General features: G+C 49.2%; 1 protein-coding gene across 1 annotated transcript in view; it reads right to left on the bottom strand.

Annotated features, from left to right (window-relative positions):
• LOC128405581 (single-stranded DNA-binding protein 4-like) overlaps window positions 1-21,855 on the bottom strand; it is a 39,827-nt gene that overhangs the window by 9,595 nt on the left and 8,377 nt on the right. The window contains exons 4-10 of the mRNA XM_053372359.1: window positions 14,299-14,383; window positions 10,791-10,880; window positions 8,992-9,069; window positions 6,699-6,758; window positions 4,149-4,218; window positions 2,851-2,918; window positions 55-122 (exon numbers count right to left, since the gene is read on the bottom strand). Coding sequence (XP_053228334.1) covers window positions 55-122; window positions 2,851-2,918; window positions 4,149-4,218; window positions 6,699-6,758; window positions 8,992-9,069; window positions 10,791-10,880; window positions 14,299-14,383 — 519 coding nt within the window. The remainder of the gene's footprint in view (window positions 1-54; window positions 123-2,850; window positions 2,919-4,148; window positions 4,219-6,698; window positions 6,759-8,991; window positions 9,070-10,790; window positions 10,881-14,298; window positions 14,384-21,855) is intronic.

Below are 21,855 nucleotides of genomic sequence, written 5' to 3'. Positions count from 1 at the left end.
TTTCCTGCTGTCTACCCCCTCCCCAAAAAGCAAAGCAACCCGAAGGTTCCTCACGTGTTCATCGCCGGCATGCCAGGACCTGCAAAGGATCCCTGTGGGGGTCTCATCACAGCACCGTAACTCTGGAGGGTAAGAAAAGAGGTGTGTTCCCAAGACAAGGTGAAGGGCTTTCGGGAAATGATATATAATGAATGGAAAAGGGTGTTTATATTGGCAATCTCCACCCCCCCAATACCCGAAGCCTTTTTACTAGGAATAATTTGGACAGAGGTTCTGGGACAGCTGAGTTTATTTATGTACGGGACAACAGCAGCCAGAACTTTTTACGCACAGAAGCGGAAAGGTTACCAACGGAGGAGGAGCGGCTTACGAAACTGATGGGACTATGCTGAAATTGACTGCAAAACTAAGAGGACATAAAGGTAAAGGGACCCCTGACCATTAGGTCCAGTTGTGGCCGACTCTGGGGTTGCAGCGCTCATCTCGCTTTACTGGCCGAGGGAGCCGGCGTACAGTTTCCGGGTCATGTGGCCGGCATGACTAAGCCGCTTCTGGCGAACCAGAGCAGCGCACAGAAATGCCGTTTACCTTCCCGCCGGAGCGGTACCTATTTATCTACTTGCACTTTGACGTGCTTTCAAACTGTTAGGTTGGCAGGAGCAGGGACCGAGCAACGGGCGCTCACCCCATCATTGCGGGGATTCGAACCGCCGACCTTCTGATCGGCAAGTCCTAGGCTCTGTGGTTTAACCCACAGTGCCACATGTGTCCCTTAAAATCTTGCGCCCAAGGTGGGGCATAATGAGTGTTTAAGGAAGAAAGAAGATCTATCGAAATATCACTACTTTCTGAGGTCGCACGCAGGAATCTGAGACTGCGCCGGCATGCGGCCAACCTTTCCTCCACCCTTTTCACGCCTCTCCTGGTTCTGGGAGACCAGAAGGGAGGGTGGCTGGTTGCAGCAGGAGGACAAAACACTTCTGACTGCTTCTCCTAGTCTGATCCCTCTTCTCCCTCTGACCGCTCATCGTTGTTCCATCCTTCCACCCTGGGCTCTGAGCCTTCTTCCCCTGGGGGTTCCCTAGCCGGTTGCCTCTTCTGCATCTAACCAGTCCATGACAACTGCCTAAATCATGGGTAGGCAAACTAAGGCCCAGGGGCCGGATCCGGCCCAATCGCCTTCCAAATCCAGCCTGCGGACGGTCCAGGAATCAGTGTGCTTTTAGAATGTGTCCTTTGATTTAAAATGCATCTCTGGGTTACTTGTGGGGCATAGGAATTTGTTCGTTTGCCCCCTCAAAATATAATCTGGCCCTCAACAAGGTCTGAGGGACGGTGGACCAGCCCCCTGCTGGAAAAGTTTGCTGACCCCTGGCCTAAATCTCCTCCTCTCCTGGGTCTTTCCTCAAGCAATCGGAGACTATGCCTGCAGAAAGCCAACCTCCCCTATGCCCTTTTCATGCCTCTCCTGGTCATAGCTGTCAACCATCCCTTATTTGGCGGGAAACTCCCTTATCCCAGCGCCATTTCCCGCTGCTGTCCCTTATTGATGATGTCCCTTAAATTTCCCGGGTTTCATGCTTGCCCGGCTCGGGAGGGAAGCAGCGGCTAGGGGTCCTCTGCCGCGAGAGAGAGCGCGTGCATGAGCTGCCGCGTCTCCGTCTCTCCCTTTTCCTCCTCAGGGGAGCGTCGTGAGGAGACGGGTGGCGGCGGGCGGGCAGTCCCTCTCTTGCGAGACTTCCACCGCGCTGCCAGGGGAAGCCGCAGGCGGCAGCGGAGGCTGAGGAGGCGGCCTGAGGGAGGAGGAAGAGGAGGGGATGGACGCAGAATGGCGGCGCTTCAGCGGCCGCCGCGGCACCGCAACCGTCTCATGCAGGGCTCACAGGCGGCATGGGCGAGAGTCTCTCTCCCTCCCTCCCTCCCTCTCGGACACGGAAGGGCCGATGGAACTCCTCGCGCCAGGACGACGGCAGCCCCGACGTGCTGCTTAGCATCCCCTCCAACCAGTGCAGCATCTTATGTAGTGATTCCCCCCTCTATATCCCTTTCATAACTCTATTTTTATAAATCATTTGTCCACCCGTAGTTCAAGTTTTTACTACAAGTTTTCTGTCCATCCTACCAATGTATGTAACTCTTGACAATAGCTTTTCGACTAAATGATAAACTTTCCCCATTCTTTATTAAAGAGGTCCTCTTCCTGGTTTCTAATTCTGCCTGTAAGCTTTGCCATCTGGACGTCGTTCATCAGTTTTGTCTGCCACTCTTCTTTGGTCGGAGTTGTAGACCCTTAGGATCAACTAGTCCAACCCCCTGCAAAACACAGTCAGTGGCAGCAAAAGCAGCATGGCTCCAGGAGTGGCGGATTTCTGTATAAGCTAAGCCCAAATCCCTTATTTTGACTGCTGATCCCTTATTTTTGAGGCAGCTGGTCCCTTATTTTCAAATCTGTAAGTTGACAGCTATGATCCTGGTTCTGGGAGAACCAGAAGGGAGGGCAGCTGGTTGCAGCAGAAGAAGACACCCGGGACTCTTCATCTCTGTTCTCTTGGCCACCCTCCTCTGCTGCTTCAGCCTCCAGTTCTGAACTGCTCTCTGGCACAGACTCTCCCCGCTCACTAAGCCCTGTTGCCTCTCCAGCTTCTGACACCTGCTCCTCCCAGTCTTCTCCCTCTAACCACTCGTCGTTGTCCCACCAGCAATCCCTGGGCTCTGAGCCTTCTTCCCTTGGGGATCACCCAGCTGGTTCCTAGCACCCAACCAGTCAGCAACACCTTCAAAGAGACCCAGGAACCTCAATGCGAATTCTGGGCATTTGGTGACCCCGGGCGTCAGTTTGGGGTTGCTCACCTGTGGGGCCATCCCTGTCAGGCCACGTGGGGGGCTCATGCGCTGCACTGGACCCACGGAGGGGTGCCCTAGTGAGGAGGAGAGAAGAGAAGGAACAAGAAGACACTTAAGGCAGCGACACAGAACCTGCTTGCTAACCTCATGAGATCCGTAAGCTTAGGTCTGGTTTTTTTGGTATTTGTTTTCTATTATTATTATTATTTTATTTTGACAATGTAATTATCATAGATAAAGAAGAATAAAAAAGTTCACCCCACACCCCTGAGACCAATCCATTGTAACTATCCGACCTCCCAAAATTCCAACACCTCTTGTGATGGTTTGTCCCCTTTCCATTTTAAGAGTACAGTGGACGCTCGAGTTGCGAACGTGATCCGTGTGGGAAGCAAGTCCGCAACCCGCAGCGCCGCGTCTGCGCAGGTTTCGATTCAGCACTTCTGTGCATGTGCAAAGCGTGATTTAGTGCTTCTGTGCATGCGCAAGCGCCAAAACCTGGAAGTAACCTGTTCCAGAACTTCTGGATTTGGCGCGGTGCACAACCTGAAATCGCGCAACCCGAAGCGTCTGTAACCCGAGGTAAAGGGACCCCTGACCATTAGGTCCAGTTGTGGCCGACTCTGGGGTTGCGGCGCTCATCTCGTTTTACTGGCCGAGGAAGCTGGCATACAGCTTCCAGGTCATGTGGCCAGCAGGACTAAGCCGCTTCTGGCGAACCAGAGCAGCGTACGGAAACGCCGTTTACCTTCCCACCGGAGCGGTACCTACTTATCTACTTGCACTTTGACGTGCTTTGGAACTGCTAGGTTGGCAGGAGCAGGGACCGAGCAATGGGAGCTCACCCCGTCATTGTGGGGATTCGAACCGCCGACCTTCTGATCAGCAAGTCCTAGGCTCTGTGGTTTAACCCACAGCGCCACCTGCGTTCCATAACCCAAGGTATGACTGTACAAATTCTACAAAAGCTTCCACATCTCCTCGGCCAGTAAAGCGAGATGAGCGCCGCAACCCCAGAGTTGGTCACGACTGGACCTAATGGTCAGGGGTCCCTTTACCTTTAATAAATATTGGGTCTGTTTTTGAAGTGAGGGCCCGAATTTTGCTTGGCATACAGAAAGCAAACGTCTTCTGCAGAGGATCTTTTGTGCAAACCCCTGGAATGCCGCCACCCCCCCCCAGGAAGTTGGGGACAGGGGGAGGCCAACTGCGCTGAGCCTGACTTGGGGACAAAAACCAGCTTCTTCCACAGCCCCCCACCCATTTGCCAGGCGAACTTCGTCGCCCCCGACCCCACAACTCACCTTGCACCCATGACCCAGGGTCCATCGCGCTGGACATGGGAGGCTGGGGTCCAGGCACGCCCCCCGGTGGCTATTGGAGGAAACGCAAGAGCAATGAATCTGAGCACATAAACCTGTCTTCAACTTTGGAACTCCCTGCCACTTGATCCCAGGCCGTTGCTGTTTTTCTTTTGGCGTCTGCTACACACATCTTTGTTTAGGCAACGCCACGTACAAGGTCGACATGGGTCTTAATTAATCTTGGTTTTGTTTGGGTTTTTTTTTAAAAAAAAATGTTTTATATGTTTTTAATTTTTTCCACATTTTATTTAATTTTGCACACACAAAAATCGACCAGGGAAATAGAAAAATAGAAATTGTCCAGGGAAATTGTCCATCACAGCAAGTAAGAGCCTAACCATATAGCTTTCCGCTTGATGTGCTTTTTTTATTAATTTTTTCTGTTTTACATTGACGTTCATTTAAACAACCTTAAAATATCAACAACTTCCCTTCTCTTCCCATGGTTCGTTTTACACAAATCCCTGCATATTTTGCTCAAAGTAAACCATTCGGTGATCCATGGTTACAGCCATCAAAACTTATTTACACTGTTGAATTTATCTTAGTGCGGCCAACGTTTTCAAACGTGCAGAGTTTTCACCCACATATTCAATAAACATTTTCCAATCTTCTGGTTTTTAAAAAATGTTTTAAATACTTGTTTTTAACCGTGTGCTGTTGGTTTTTGTTTTGCTTTTGATCTGACAATTTCATTGCATTTTTCCTTTCGTAAACCTCTTTAAGGTTGTTAAAGGTAAAGGGACCCCTGACCATTAGGTCCAGTCGTGGCCGACTCTGGGGTTGCGGGGCTCATCTCGCTTTACTGGCCAAGGGAGCCGGCGTACAGCTTCCGGGTCGTGTGGCCAGCATGACTAAGCCGCTTCTGGCGAACCAGAGCAGTGCACAGAAACACTGTTTACCTTCCCGCCAGTGTGGTACCTAATTATCTATTTGCACTTTGACGTGCTTTCGAACTGCTAGGTTGGCAGGAGCAGGGACAGAGCAACAGGAGCTCACCCCGTTGCGAGGATTCGAACCGCCGACCTTCTGATTGGCAAGTCCTAGGCTCTGTGGTTTAACCCACAGCGCCACCCGCGTCCCTAAGGTTGTTGGGTTTCCCCAAATACACACACACACACACACACACACACAAGTGGTATATATATTTTACAAACTAGATCGATTGGGGTGGGTTAAGAATCACCTTACCTATCCCCCACATTGGGATACCTGCACACGCTACAGAGATCTATTTTTATTGATGTCGTTTCATAAAATTTATATATCACCCGGTTGTTAAAACAAGAAGGACACCCCCAAAGCAGTTTACCCCCCCAAAAAAACAGAGACAATAAAATTCTCAACAGGAAACATAAACCGCGATAAAGTAAAACTTTCGAAAAGTTAAAACGAAAACAGATTAAGCTAGCCTGGGTGAGATCCGAAAATCCGGATGGGACAGCAACACCCAGATGTTCAACATACATGCAGGGCAAATGATATATACATAAAGAAAATAAAAGGCGGGGGAGATGGAAGAAGATATATCTGAAAGACAAGCGGGGATAATGTGAAAATTAAAAAATGAGGAGTTGTCAGGTCTAGGAAATGAAATATTCCATTTGTCCAGAGGTGGGAAGCGACCAGGCAAATTGTTGGGGTGTTGTTTTGGGAAAGGAGGGTGGTGGTTTCCCAAAGCTGGTCCTACTCAGAGTAGACACATTGAAAGAGAAGTTCAGGGAAGTTTTAAATATTTTAATATTTAATGCTGTACTATACATTTCTATCTCACTTTGTTTTCCTCCAAGAAACTGGCCCCCTTCACTGAATTCCAACAACAGTCTTGCGAGGTAGGCTAAGCTGAGAGACAATGACTGGTCTCCAAGTCAGCTTCCTGGACGAATTGGGTGTGTGTGTTTTGAACCCTGGTCTCTCCTGGACCCTAAGCCGGCACTCTAACCACTAAACCGCACTGCCTCTCTGCTGAAGACAACCCCGGGGTTGCCGTGTTAAAAGAAATCCACAGCGCCTTTGACCAGGGAGATCGTTTCCGCCACTACCTGAAGGAAAGGTTTTGCAGATGGCCGAAGAATGGATGCTTTTGAATTCTGGTGCTGGAGGAGACTCTTGAGAGTCCCATGGACTGCAAGAAGATCAAACTTCTCCATTCTGAAGGAAATCAGCCCTGAGTGCTCACTGGAAGGACAGATCCTGAAGCTGAGGCTCCAAGACTTTGGCCACCTCATGAGAAGAGAAGACTCCCTGGAAAAGACCCTGATTCTGGGAAAGATGGAGGGCGCAAGGAGAAGGGGACGACAGAGGACGAGATGGTGGGACAGTGTTCTGGAAGCTACCAGCATGAGTTTGACCAAACTGTGGGAGGCAGTGGAAGACAGGAGTGCCTGGCGTGCTCTGGTCCAGGGGGTCATGAAGAGGCGGACACGACTAAACAACTAAACAACAACAACCCTACGGACTGGGTGGGTGCCCTTTGGTGGGTGGTCTCACCTGGCTTGGCATCCGCAGCGAAGGCCGCAGTCCGGCCGGGAAGCGTGGAGACATGAACGGCTGCGGGAGACACACAGAGAGTCAAAGAGCAAGTCGGCCGTAAATCACACTGGAGTTAGCTATCCCTTAGCCAAAAACGCGATCTGCACAGACTTGGCCGATTGCCAGGCCTAATGAGCAAAGCAGCTATTCTTCCGTGGGAATCAAGTTGCCAAAATCGAAGCTTCCCACCTCCCCGCAGCAGTCTTGAGTCCCCTCCTCTCCAGGGTTTTTGCCAAGCGATAGGAGACTGTGCCTGAGGACAGCCAACCTCTCCCCCGCCCTTTTCATGCCTCTCCTGGTTCTTGGGAGATAAGAGGAGGGGAGTTTGTCACAGCAAGTGCGGGAGACAGCTGTGACTTTTGGCCAGCCAGGCTCCTCTCTGCCACTCCCTCTCCTTCTATACAGTGGTCCCTTGGTTTCCAAACAGCCTAGTTCTCGAAAAACTTGGAACCCGAACATTGCAAACCCGGAAGTAAGAGTTCCAGTTTGCGAACCTTTTTTCGGAAGCTGAACATGCTCCGTTTTGAGTGCATCGCTTCCGCTTTGAGTGCTACGCTGAGGTCTATATATGGCTGCTATTTATTTTGCGGTTTTGTTTTTGTGACTGTGCAGAACCCAGCTTGGCTACTGATCTTTCAGGTCTTTGAGGTCCGGTGTTATATGGTCCCAGCGGCCACCCCCAGTCCCCAGTCTAGATGCTGCATTCTGGATTAGTTGTAGTTTCCGGGTCACCTTCAAAGGCAGCCCCACGTAGAGCACATTGCAGTAGTCCAAGGGAGAGATAACTAGAGCATGCACCACTCTGGCGAGACTGTGGGCAGGGAGGGTCTCATCCTGCGTACCAGGTCGAGCTGATAGACAGCTGCCCTGGACATAGAATTGACCTGCGCCTCCATGGACAGCTGTGAGTCCAGAATGACTCCCAGGCTGCGCACCTGGTCCTTCAGTGGCACAGTTACCCTGTTCAGGACCAGGGAGTCCCCCACACCTGACTGCCTCCTGTCCCCCCAAAAGAGTCCTTCTGTCTTGTCAGGATTCAACCTCAATCTGTTAGCCGCCATCCATCCTCCAACCGCCTCCAGACACTCACACAGGACCTTCACCGCCTTCACTGGTTCTGATTTGAAAGAGAGGTAGAGCTGGGTATCATCCGCATATTGATGAACACCCAGCTCCAACCCCCTGATGATCTCTCCCAGCGGCTGCATGTAGATGTTGAAAAGCACAGGGGAGAGGACAGAACCCTGAGGCACCCCACAAGTGAGAGCCAAGCAGTCCCTGGCAAGAGTGTGGGGCAGAAGCACAGCTTTAAAAAATTGCAAGCAGACATTTGCAAGCCCCAGTGGCGGGCTGGGGGCTCTCAAATTTCAGAGGCCCCTACCCTAAAACCATCTCTGATGCCTCTATCTTTCAGGAGGAAATTCCTGTGATGCAGGAGGTTGGACAATTCTGCAATTCCTACCTGCCCACAGACTGTCTCGCCAGAGTGCTGCATGCTCTAGTTATCTCCCGCTTGGACTACTGCAATGCGCTCTACGTGGGGCTCCCTTTGAAGGTGACCCGGAAACTGCAACTAGTCCAGAATGCGGCAGCTAGACTGGTGACTGGGAGTGGCTGCCGGGATCACATAACACCGGTCCTGAGAGATCTGCATTGGCTCCCAGTACGTTTCCGAGCACAATTCAAAGTGTTGGCGCTGACCTTGAAAGCCCTAAACGGCCCAGTATCCCTGAAGGAGCGTCTCCACCTCCATCGTTCAGCCCGGACACTGAGATCCAGCGCCGAGGGCCTTCTGGCAGTTCCCTCATTGCGAGAAGTGAGGTTACAGGGAACCAGACAGAGGGCCTTCTCGGTAGTGGCGCCCACCCTGTGGAACGCCCTTCCTTCAGATGTGAAAGAAATAAGCAGCTATCCTATCTTTAAAAGACATCTGAAGGCAGCCCTGTTCAGGGAAGTTTTTAATATTTAATGCTGTATTGTTTTTAACACTTGATTGGGAGCCACCCAGAGTGGCTGGGGAAACTCAGCCAGATGGGCGGGGTATAAATAATGAATGATTATTATTATTATTATTCCATGGGTCAACCCCCAGTGTTACCAAAAAGGGGGGGATAGGATTTGCAAGCGACGTCGAATCGTCGAGTGGGAAGGGGACACCCCGAAGGTCATCCAGTCCAGCCCCCTACAATGGTGGAATCTTTATAGAGTGAGAATGCAGAAACGTCGCAGCAGAATGGCTCTGTGGTCTCACCTGACTTTGCAGCCCCATCATCGCGGCAGTGGGGTGGTGTGGTGAGCCCTGGGGGGGCGGCTGGGAGCCTGGAGGTCCCTTGTGGGGCACGGAGGGAAACAGAAACAGAGTTATGGGGGAAAGGACCACTAGGCCATGGCTCCAGCCTCCCATTCTCACCCCCAAAAAATGCCATTTTCCCAACTGATGAGCAAAAACGGAAGGTGCCCCCCCACTTGGGGAGAAGGTTGGGGTACAGTGATCAGAAAGTTCAGAAGGGATCATTCGGGAAGGAACTGAAAATAAAAGCTGCCGGCGTCGTAATACCGTTAGATAAATTGATGCTGCGGCTGGAATTGGGAGTGTTCTGGTCGCCTTAGCTAAAAAAGGATATTGTAGGGTTGGAAAACGTTCGGAAAAAGGGTGTTCTGAGTGATAAAACCAAGAGATGGAGGTCTATTATGAGGGAAGGTTGCAGGGTTTGGGACCAGGGGTAGGCAAAGTAAGGCCCGGGGGCCGGATCCAGCCCAATAGCCTTCTCAATCCGGCCCGCGGACGGTCCGGGAATCAGCGTGTTTTTACATGAGTAGAATGTGTCCTTTGATTTAAAATGCATCTCTGGGTTATTTGTGGGGCATAGGAATTCGTTCATTCCCCCCTCCCAATATAGTCCGGCCCCCCACAAGGTCTGAGGGACAGTGGACCGGCTCCCTGCTGAAAAAGTTTGCTGACCCCTGGTTTGGGACTTTTTTAAGTTTGTAAAACAATGCATGCCACAGGGAAATGGAAGTATTTTTCCCCTCCCTCTCTCAGACTGCCAGAGCTGACCATGAGGATCCAGGACGGGGGGAAAGACAGGACTTCTTCCAGCAGCGCAGAGCCTGTGGAACTCCCTGCCACAAGAGACAAGGACGGCCGCCAAACCGGACGGCTTCGAAAGAGAGCCGGCCAAATTGATGGGAACGGTAGAGAGTGATTGATGGCTATCACTGCTGCAACGGCTTCGCTTGGCTTCCGAGGTCAGAGGCAGCAACGTTTATGAAGCCCAGTCGTCGGAAGCTGAGTCGACTGGGATTCCTCTAGGGGGAGCTGTTGGTTCACACACACCAGGGAAGATAAGAGCTTCTCTCTGCCTCCGGATTTCCCTCTCCTGTTCCCCCCCACCCTAGCCATCCCCCTCCCCACATAATTTACATATGACCCCCACCTTCCCCACCCCACCCCAGGAAATTCCACAAGCAAGGCACCATCTAATTCACAGGTTCTCCCTGTCGGGCCGAGGTCTGATGTAGACTGCTCCTGCAGCTGGAGGTTCCATTCCAGGAGAGAAAATCCTACGGGACCGCCTCTCCTGGTATGTCCCACAGAGGACCTTACGATCTTCAAACAAAAACATCTTGGAGGTCCCAGGCCACAGAGAGGTTAGGCTGGCCTCAACCAGAGCCAGGGCTTTTTCGGCTGTGGCCCCGATCTGGTGGAACGCTCTGTCCCAAGAGACTAGGGCCCTGCAGGACTTGACATCTTTCCGCAGGGCCTGCAAGACAGAGCTGTTCCACCAGGCCTTTGGCCAGGGCACAGCCTGACTCCCTCCTTTGGCAATCTTCACAGAACTTCTAGCCCAATGGTTGCCATCAATTTGATTTGATTTGATTTTATAATGAAATGATTTTAGAACGTTGTATTGTTTTATTGTTGTTAGCCGCCCTGACCCCGGCTTCAGCTGGGGAGGGCGGGATGTAAATAAAAATTTATTATTATTATTATAAAGAGAAAGGAAGAGGAGCTTTGCCGGCTCAGACCTGAGACCCCGCAAGCCTTACCTGGAAAAAGCCAGACATCATCGGACTGGGTGCCATTCCATCCCCGGGGGCCACATTCGCCATCACAGGACTGGGTGCGGCCGTGGAGCTCTGTCGAGAAAAGAAGGAAAGCAGGTAGGTCAAAGCAGCAAGTGGGTTGGACTAAATGACCCCACGGGGTCCCTTTTTAACTCTTGTGATTCTACTGTTCTTTTCTACGATTCCAATAATCCAGATTTGGAAAAAACAACATGGACCATAAATCCCTGGCCAGAGGCAGCCAGTTCTGGTATCTGAGGGGGTCTCAGAGATGAGAGTGGGCGACAGAGATGCTAATACAGTGGTACCTCGGGTTAAGTACTTATTTCGTTCCAGAGGTCCGTTCTTAACCTGAAACTGTTCTTAACCTGAAGCACCACTTTAGCTAATGGGGCCTCCTGCTGCCGCCGGAGCACGATTTCTGTTCTCATCCTGAAGCAAAGTTCTTAACCTGAAGCACTATTTCTGGGTTAGCGGAGTGTGTAACCTGAAGCGTCTGTAACCTGAAGCGTATGTAACCCGAGGTACCACTGTATTTATTTATTTCGCAAACGTATACACTGCTCGAGTGTGCAAAAAAACACACACACACAAACAAAAGAGCCTGAAAACAGTTAACAATAAAAATAAAAATGAAACAGTACAATTGTGCCCAAAGAAAAATCAACAGCAGCAAATTGAGGCTTAAAAAAAAAAGTTGAAATAACAGTAGACTAAAAACGCATTAGAACTTGCGTTGTTTTCCAAGCCTGTCTGAACAAGAATGCTTTTAAAGGTAAAGGCAAAGGGACCCCTGACCAAAGGTCCAGTCGTAGCCGACTCTGGGGTTGCGGCGCTCATCTCGCTTTACTGGCCAAGGGAGCCGGCATACAGCTTCCGGGTCATGTAGCCAGCAGGACTAAGCCGCTTCTGGCGAACCAGAGCAGCGCACGGAAACGCCGTTTACTTTCCTGCTGGAGTGGTACCTATAGAGCGTCCCTGATACGCAGGATGAGACCCACCCTGCCTGCAGACTGTCTGGCCAGAGTGGTGCATGCTCTGGTTATCTCCTGCTTGGACTACTGCCATGCGCTCTACCTTTGAAGGTGACTTGGAAACTGCAACTAATCCAGAATGCGGCAGCCATCCTGGGGACTGGGAACGGCCGCCGAGACCACATAACACCGGTCTTGAAAGACCTACATTAGCTCCCAGGACGTTTCCGAGCACAAGTCAAAGTGTTGGTGTTGACCTTGAAAGCCCTAAACGGCCTCGGCCCAGTATCCCCGAAGGAGCGTCTCCACCCCCGTCGTCCAGCCCAGACACTGAGGTCCAGCTCCGAGGGCCTTCTGGCGGTTCCCTCATTGCGAGAAGCGAAGCTACAGGGAACCAGGCAGAGGGCCTTCTCGGTGGTGGCGCCCTCCCTTGGAACGCGCTCCCATCAGATGTCAAAGAGATAAACAACTACCTGACGGACATCTGAAGGCCGCCCTGTTCAGGGAAGTTTTTAATGTGTGACATTTTAATGTATTTTTAATCTTTGTTGGAAGCCGCCCAGAGTGGCTGGGGAAACCCAGCCAGATGGGCGGGGTACAAATAATAAATTATTATTATTATTATGAATCCAATGCTCCGCATGCCCTGAGCGGCCAGACTTTTTTAGGCGTCGCAGAGTTAAACTATGGAACTCCCTGCCCTTGAGGCAGCGATGGCTATGAATTTGGATGGCTTCAAACGAGGACTGTACAAATTAAAGGAAGGGGGAGAGGGCTATTGATGGGTAAGTAGCCAGAATGGCTATGCCCCCTATTCCAGAACTGGAGGAAACGGTGCTGCTGAATCCCAGTTGCTGTGAACCTCCAGGAAGGGAGAGTTGCTCTCGCACTCGGATCCTGCACCCTGGTTTCCCAGGGGGGTCTGGCTGGCCGCCACTGTGAGAACAGGATGCCGGCCCACTGGCTGGATCCAACAGCTGCATCTTCTTGCGTTGCCGCGGGTTGGACTAGATGACCGCCAGGGTCCCTTCTGAGGCTACGATTCTACGTTCACCCAACATCTTAAGTCTCGCTGGCCCCCCAGCAAAGAGAGAGAGAGAGAAGGGGGGAGGCAGGCAGAGCCGGGGGGCTGTGGGTCTGTCTGTCTGTGTGTGTGTGTGTGTGTGCTGGGGGAAAGATGGTCCAGAAAGGATGCGGTTTCCATGGAAACCGGCAGGGAAGGATGCTCAGCGAGAGGTGTAGAGATGCCAGCCACCTACAGAAGCAGCCACACAGAGCTCATTCTCGGAAAACAGAGAGAGTCGACCAAAGAACGATGAATTCTCTTCTACCTATCCTTCGCTCCACACCCCCAATTACAGGCAATTTTAATTTTCCCTGTCAATGTGTCTTTCCTCGTTGCTGGTTTTCGAGGTTGACACATTTCCTCCCCCAATTTTAAAACAGTCTTTCAAATCCCACCCCCCACCCTGTGGTTTTATAACCATCCGATTTGTATATCGCCATGTCATAATTTTGGGGGGGTTTACAGCAGCGAAATAGAACAACAACAACAACAACAAATAAATAAATAAAATTAAAAACCGTGAGAAAATTAAAAAGGGATGCTAATTAACTGTTGCGGAAGGGTCTCTTCTTAATTGCCTGCACTGGCCTGGGCAAAATAGGCGCTTGAAATGCAAAAACAGAAAAATTTGTCTGCTAGGTCTCTATAGCTGTGGAGTATTTGGTAACCTGGCGCCCAGCAGATGTTTTAGGGAGCGCCAGACGAGGAGCTGTAGTCAGACACATCTGGGAGGTTCTCAATTGACAAAATCATTTATTATTATTGGGGGGTTAACCTCCCCCCCCAGCATCTTAAAAAGCAGAGACATCACCTTGCCAACAAAGGTCCGTATAGTTAAAGCTATGGTTTTCCCAGTAGTGATGTATGGAAGTGAGAGCTGGACCATCAAGAAGGCTGATCGCCGGAGAATGGATGCTTTTGAATTCTGGTGCTGGAGGAGACTCTTGAGAGTCCCATGGACTGCAAGATGATCAAACCTCTCCATTCTGAAGGAAATCAGCCCTGAGTGCTCACTGGAAGGACAGATCCTGAAGCCGAGGCTCTAAGACTTTGGCCACCTCATGAGAAGAGAAGACTCCCTGGAAAAGACCCTGATGCTGCGAAAGATGGAGGGCACAAGGAGAAGGGGACGACAGAGGACGAGATGGTGGGACAGTGTTCTCAAAGCTGCTAACATGAGTTTGACCAAACTGCGGGAGGCAGTGGAAGACAGGAGTGCCTGGCGTGCTCTGGTCCATGGGGTCACAAAGAGGCGGACACGACTAAACAACTAAACAACAACAACAACAACCTCCCCCCCCCCCCACACCTCCCCAAAACTGCTCCCTGCTGAACGTTATAGCAAGAAGAATCGGTCTCTGGCCTTGCTCTTTCTTCTTCTTTCCTCGTCCCTCCTCCTCGCGCCTTCCTCGCATGCCACGCCTTTGAGATGGCAAACGTGCGTACTCACGTAATCGTGGAAGGTCTTGGCTTCGCTCGAGTGCTCGCACGTCTCCCTCCGATCAGGTGCAGCGCAGTACAGGTCCCAGAAGACACTGCGGAGTGACGGGGGGCAGAATTAAGATACATAGCTCTGTCTTAGACCAGATCAAGACTAATTTGACCACCTTGGGGCAAAAGATGTGGGACATAATATAATGCTTGAAGATTGGGAAAGGTTGTGGAGGAAAGGGGTCAGGTTCACTGCATGTACGGTGTTAAAGGAAAACATTATGAAAATGATGTATAGATGGTACTTAACCCCTGTAAAATTAGCAAAGCACAACAGTGATAATCTATGCTGGAAATGTATAGGAAAGGAAGGTACCTTTTATCATATGTGGTGGACTTGTCCCAAGGTGAAAGACTTCTGGGAGAAGATTTATAATGAATTGAAAAAAATGTTGAAATACACATTTGTTAAGAAACCAGAGGCCTTTCTTCTTGGATTAGCAGGTTTGGAATTGCCCCAAAAAAGTTAGATTTTTTTTCTATGCCACAACTGCAGCTCAAATTTTGTTAGCCAAGAATTGGAAAACACAAGAAGTCCCAACAGTGGAGGAATGGCAAATGAAGATGATGGACTTTTTGGAGCTGGCCGACCTGACCGGAAGAATCCGCGACCAGAAGGAGGAAGAATGGAAGAAATTCAAAGACTATTTATCCAAATATGCTAAGATAAATTAAATAGAAACACTTGCAAAATAATAGATAGGCTAAGGATTTAAATTTGTGAAAGTATAGAACAACATGTTTAAAGTTAAGATGAAAAGAGATAAACATGTTAAGAGGATTAAGCAAATTTTATGAGATTTTTATCTTGGAAAACCCTTACAATGATATATAATGAAATTCAGTCCAGGGAATTTGAGGGAGTCATTTAACAATGTTACTAAGATTGGACCAAGTTTAGTTATGATTTATGTGTGTTTGTTTGTTTAAAATTCTGAAAAATCAATAAAATTTTTGGAAGGAAAAAAAAGACTAATTTGACCATCTAGCAAAGGGCCAAAGTGGCTGCTATAACTGCTTTATATACATTCTAAAATGAAATACCTTTAAAAGCAGGGTGCATAAAAATCGATTATTTTATTTTTAAAAAATCGATTATTTTGATTTAAATTGGATTTTTAAAATAAAATGCTTTTGGAGGGAAAATCTTTCTAAAGATTTTCTGTTTAAGTTACATTACAGTCCAAAGGCTGTTCATCAGGAAATAAGGATTTGTTTTAAGTTTTTCATGTGTGCTAAAACTCAGTCTAAGCTTTTTTTTTTTTTTAAAGTTTAACCACACCAGTTAACAAACATGGATACATATGCTATAATATTGCTGCTTTAGCAAAATAAATTGTTTAAATTGTTATTATTTTTCTCCTTCCACTAAAGTACAGCAGAAAAGTTGTCCAAATGTAAACAGTTAACTTATTAAACCTCACAATAATTTCATAACTATCTGTCTATATATTCCTAATACAGTGGTGCCCCGCAAGACGAATGCCTCGCAAAACGAAAAACGCGCAAGACGAAAGGGTTTTTCGTTTTTTGCGTCGCTTCGCTAGACGATTTTCTCTATGGGCTTGCTTCGCAAGACGAAACGTCTTGCGAGTTCTTGCGAGTTTGTTTCCTTTTTCTTAAAGCCGCTAAGCCGTTAATAGCCGCTAAACCACTAAGCCGTTAATAGCCGCTAAGCTGCTAAGCCGCTAATAGCCATGCTTCGCAAGACGAAGAAACCGCAAGACGAAGAGACTCGCGGAACGGATTAATTTCGTCTTGCGAGGCACCACTGTAGTATAACCAAATCAGTAACTTTTGATATAACTTGTCAGAACTACTCTGAAAATTTATTATTCCAAAAATGAAACCTTCCTCTGGTTGTAAATATTTATACCAGCAAGAATGAGTTTCTCTGTAAAAAAATATGATTTAAATCAAGTCTCACTGACTAGTGATTTAAATAGATTTGATTTAAATGAAATCCACCCTGTTTAAAAGAAAAAACTTTTTTATAAGGTTTTCTTTTAAAAAAACAACAACCCAGCCGTCAATCTTAATTAATTAATTAATCTTAATTAATCTTAATCTTAATGACGACATTGTCTTAATTGCCTGCACAGACCTGCCAGAATAAACAAGTTTTCGGATGGCGTCACCGGGAAGTTAAAACAGGAATCCCCCCGGTACATCTCTAGTGGCAGAGAGTTCCGCCGGACGAGGTCGAATGGGCCTCGCTAACTCGGGAAACGCTGAACGACGCTCCTGCAGGCGGTCTTAGCGACCCATAGAATTGAAAGGACCCTGAGGACCAACTAGGGCTGAGCCCATGGGGCACAGGAGACCCCACCCTTTTCCAATGTCCACCAAACTTTCTGGGATAGTGAATTTTTATTTTTACTGGGGGGGAAACAATCGATTTAGTGTGATCTTATCTAGAGGTGGCCGAGGGATTGCAAATACACAGCGTATAGGGCAAACTTTTTTCAAAGAGGGCCAAATTTGATGAAGTGAGGGCTGACCACAGCTGTTGAGATTTTTCAGGATTGAAGTTCTTGAGCTTTTTTCACTATTTTACCCCAAAGTTGTTGGGTTTTTTAAAGGATTTTACCCCAGGACATATACTGCCACACCGGCCGGATTAAATCGACTGGCAGGCCAGATTAGGCCCCTAAAATGGACTTTGGACGTGTCTAGGGGGTAATCCACTGGGAGCAGAAATATTTGGGGAATTGAGAGTTGGGACTCGATGATTCTACAAATGGAAAATGAACCGGCTTGTTTGTGGGTCACCCGGGGTGTGGGGACACAAACCAAATTAAAGAATTTATTTTGGAGTGATGTGTTAGTCAGTTGGTTTTCGAACAGCTTAGTTCCTGAACATTTTGGCTCCCGAACGCTGCAAACCTGGAAGTGACTGTTCTGGTTTGCGAACTATTTTTGGAAGCCGAACGTCCTAACGGGCTTCCAATTGGCTGCAGGTTTTGGTGCTTGCGCATGCGCAGAAGGGCTAAATTGCGCTTTGTGCATGTGCAGAAGCTCCGAATCATGACCCACATGTGCACATGCACGGTGCTGCGGGTTGCGAACCTGAGTGTCGTGTGTGTGTGTGTGTGTGTGTGTGTGTGTGTATATCTTGCTATAGAAATAGAAACGTAAGGCTGTCATCACGCTGCCATACGGCAGCTCAAACGGCTCTCCCCACTCGGCGTTGGCATTCATAGAAGATGTGCATGTGCAGAAGCTCTGAATCATGACCTGTGCGTGCGCACGCGTGGCGCTGCAGGTTGCGAACACTGCGGGTTGCGAACCTGAGAGTCTACACTGTGTGTGTGTGTGTGTATACAGTGGTACCTCGGGTTAAGTACTTAATTCGTTCTGGAGGTCTGTTCTTAACCTGAAACTGTTCTTAACCTGAAGCACCACTTTAGCTAATGGGGCCTCCTGCTGCCGCTGTGCCGCCGCCGCACAATTTCTGTTCTCATCCTGAAGCAAAGTTCTTAACCCGAGGTAATATTTCTGGGTTAGCGGAGTCTGTAACCTGAAGTGTATGTAACCTGAAGCGTATGTAACCTGAGGTACTACTGTGTGTGTGTATACAGTGGTACCTTGGGTTACATACGCTTCAGGTTACACACTCCACTAAGCCAGAAATAGTGCTTCAGGTTAAGAACTTAGCTTCAGGATAAGAACAGAAATCGGCCTCTGGCGGCGCGGCAGCAGCAGGAGGCCCCATTAGCTAAAATGGTGCTTCAGGTTAAGAACAGTTTCAGGTTAAGTACGGACCTCCGGAACGAATTAAGTACTTAACCTGAGCTACCACTGTATATACCGTATTTTTTGCCCTATAGGACGCACTTTTTCCCCTCCAAAAATGAAGGGGAAATCTGTGTGCGTCCTATGGGGCGAATACAGGCTTTCGCTGAAGCTTGGAGAGCGAGAGGGGTCGTGCGCACTGACCCCTCTCGCTCTCCAGGCTTCAGGAAGCTACCAGCAAGCCTGGGGAGCCCGCAGGGGTTCCCGCAGGGCTCCCTATGCTGCGGATAGCAGCCTGCCGCCCGGCGCGCGGTGCTCCCTGAAGCAGAGCACCCCACACTTCGGGCAGACATCGGCCAGCCACACAAGCTCGGGGGACAGCGGGGAGGCGCAGCGCCGCCATCCCGCTGTTCCTCGACCTGGTTTGGAGGCTGGCGCTGGGGAGAAGCGTGCTTCTCCCCAGCACCAGCCCCACAAGCTCGGGGGACAGCGGGGAGGCGGAGCGCCGCCATACTGCTGTTCCTCAACCTGGTTTGGTTTCCCCGACCTGGTTTTGGGGAAATAAATTTCCTTTATTTCCCCCCAAAAAAACCTAGGTGCGTCCTATGGGACGAAAAATACGGTATATAAAATGTGCTATATGCATCTTGCTATAGAAATAGAAACGTAAGGCTGTCGTCACGCTGCCTTTCGGCAGCGCAAACGGCTCTCCCCACTCGGCGTTGGCATTCATTGAAGAAGCCCTGCTGCTTCTGGTGGAGGAATGGGGAGCATAGCCATTGTGGCGAGTAGCCACTGATAAAAAGAAAACCGAGAAAAAGGAAGAATTGGGAGGGGGGGTGGCAGAGGCACAGAAAAAACGATGGAGAGAATGAGAAAGCAAGGAAATATTTGACCCCTGACTAGAGCGTTGGGGTGCTGCCAAGAAGGATTCCACACACACAAAAAATAGATGCATGCTATTCCGAGCAAACCCCATTCGTCTCCCCCCCCAACAAAAAAAAATTGTGGCGCCATTTGAAGGAGAAATTTGGGGGGACACAAAAAGGGTGCACACTTATCAGTTGAGGTCGCAGCCCCTCGATTCTCCTCTGCACACACACCCCACCGAAAAACGAGGCAGTTTTTCCCCCTCCGTTCCAAATTATATCCATGTGTGGAGAAACAAGGCAGCCAGATTGTGTAGAGGGCAGGGAGGGGATATTTCCGGGGGTTTTTTTGGGGGGGCGGGGAGAACGAGGAAGCGGAGGGAGGGAGAGGAGGTTTTGAACGCGTTCCAGTTCTGCCTGAAGCCAGAAGCCGAAGGGAAAGGGGGGGGAAATATACTTGGCTTTATTAAATAGGAACTCCCCCAAATTTGGGATCTCCCCCCCCCCCCCGCAAAAAAAACTTGTGCCAAAGTTTTGAACTAGTTTCGTCCCTTGGGTTTTCGGGTGTTAACGGCAAACCCTGGTTTGATGCATCGATCGCACGGTTTGTATGGGGGGGGCTATATAAAACACGCCCCCCTCCCTTTGGCACAAGTTTGGAGGCGACCCCAAATTTCTGGGTTCTTATTTAATATACTTTCCAATGCCAAGCTTTTTAAAAAATTTCTGCTCCCTGAAATGAGGCTGCATTTGAATGTTGTGTTTTAATCTCGTTTTTAAGTTGTATTTTAATCAATTGCTTTTATACCTGGTGTTAGCCGCCCTGAGCCCGGTCTTGGCTGGGGAGGGCGGGGTATAAATAAAATTTATTATTATTATTATTTATTATTATTAAATCCGCAGCTCACCAGGAAGTTGGACCTCACAACTGCCTAAAATCACATAATTGCAGAGAGAGATGCCCCCCCCCCAGCAGACATCTAGCTCAACCCCCGTGATACAGACATCGCGTCGATGGGGCGGTGCAAAATTTAGTATAGCAGCGCCATCAAGTTAATTATTTCCAGGCTGGCAGTGGGGGAGTGGTCAGAGTGTCGGGCCAGGATCTGGGAGGGTTCAAATCCCGCCGCAATGGGCCACGAAGTTCCCGTTAGGTGACGCTGGGGCGCCCAGCAACTCACTCTCAGCCCAACCTACCTCGCAAGGTTGTCGTTAAGATAACATAAGGAATGGGTGGGTGTCCCTGAAGGTGGACGGCGAATGTAATCCAAGAAATAAATATTATTGAAACTGATTAGCCATCTTTTATTAGAATTCATCATGCGAAAGGCTGGGCTGGATGAATCCCTAGCCGGAATTAAGATTGCCGGAAGAAATATCAACAACCTCAGATATGCAGATGACACAACCTTGATGGCACAAAGTGAGGAGGAATTAAAGAACCTTTTAATGAGGGTGAAAGAGGAGAGCGCAAAATATGGTCTGAAGCTCAACATCAAAAAAAGCTAAGATCATGGCCGCTGGGCCCATCACCTCCTGGCAAATAGAAGGGGAAGAAATGGAGGCAGTGAGAGATTTTACTTTCTTGGGCTCCATGATCACTGCAGATGGTGACAGCAGCCACGGAATTAAAAGACGCCTGCTTCTTGGGAGAAAAGCGATGACAAACCTAGACAGCATCTTAAAAAGCAGAGACATCGCCTTGCCGACAAAGGTCCGTATAGTTCAAGCTATGGTTTTCCCAGTAGTGATGTATGGAAGTGAGAGCTGGACCATAAAGAAGGCTGATCGCCGGAGAATGGATGCTTTTGAATTCTGGTGCTGGAGGAGAGTCTTGAGAGTCCCATGGACTGCAAGAAGATCAAACCTCTCCATTCTGAAGGAAATCAGCCCTGAGTGCTCACTGGAAGGACAGATCCTGAAGCTGAGGCTCCAATGCTTTGGCCACCTCAGGAGAAGAGAAGACTCCCTGGAAAAGACCCTGATGTTGGGAAAGTTGGAGGGCGCAAGGAGAAGGGGACGACCAAACTGAGTTTGACCAAACTGCGGGAGGCAGTGGAAGACAGGAGGGCCTGGCGTGCTCTGGTCCAGGGGGTCACGAAGAGTCGGACACGACTAAACGACTCAACAACAACAACAAAATTGTTCCAAGAGGCCACGCTGTGGACTAGAAACTTAAACAGGCTTGCACTTTTTTCCCTTTGAAATCAGAGGTCTTCAATGGCACGGGGAGCCTTGCTTCCTGACCCTGGATGTACCACGATCAAGCGTTTCTGCCTATTCATTTTTTTGTTGCAAGTCATCACGGACCTAGGAAGTGTTTTATATGCTGGGAATCCCGAACTCACACCAACGTTGGGTTTTCAAACCTCTAGTCTGATGAAGAGTTCTGCGTTACTACAAAGCTTGCACGCTATTTCATGGGATTTGGGGAGTCAGCCTAAAATAAGGTTTGGGGATTTCGAGGGAGGGAATTTTTTTGGGGTGAAGGCATGGTTGACATGACCAAGGCCTGTATGCCCAATTTTGAGAAGGTTGGGGGAAGAAATGTCCTTCTCCCCCTAACACGAGAACCTAGTGGGAGTCAGAACAGGCAAAAGGAAGGAATTTGAGTTCAGCTGTGGAACGGAGGCAGCGACAGCCACCAACAGCTTTAACATAAAATCTCCGGGTTGTGGGTTCGAGTGTTACCTTGGGCCAAAGATTCCTGCATTATGGTGGCGGAGGTTGGACTGGATGACCCTCGGGGAAACTTCCAACTCAGTTTTGCTAATAATTCGCTGTCAACCAATATGTAGTCTATTCTTCCCTTCCTACAAATCTAGGGTTCTAGGCTTGGGTAAAGTCGTGATGGGGGTTTCTAGCCAACATTCTCCCTCTGCTATTGGGGGCAGCGATGCCTCGGAGTACAA

The sequence above is a fragment of the Podarcis raffonei genome, chromosome 18, assembly GCF_027172205.1.
Source record: "Podarcis raffonei isolate rPodRaf1 chromosome 18, rPodRaf1.pri, whole genome shotgun sequence".
In the NCBI taxonomy this organism is placed as follows: Eukaryota; Metazoa; Chordata; class Lepidosauria; order Squamata; family Lacertidae; genus Podarcis; species Podarcis raffonei.
This window is presented reverse-complemented; position numbering and strand designations above follow the sequence as displayed.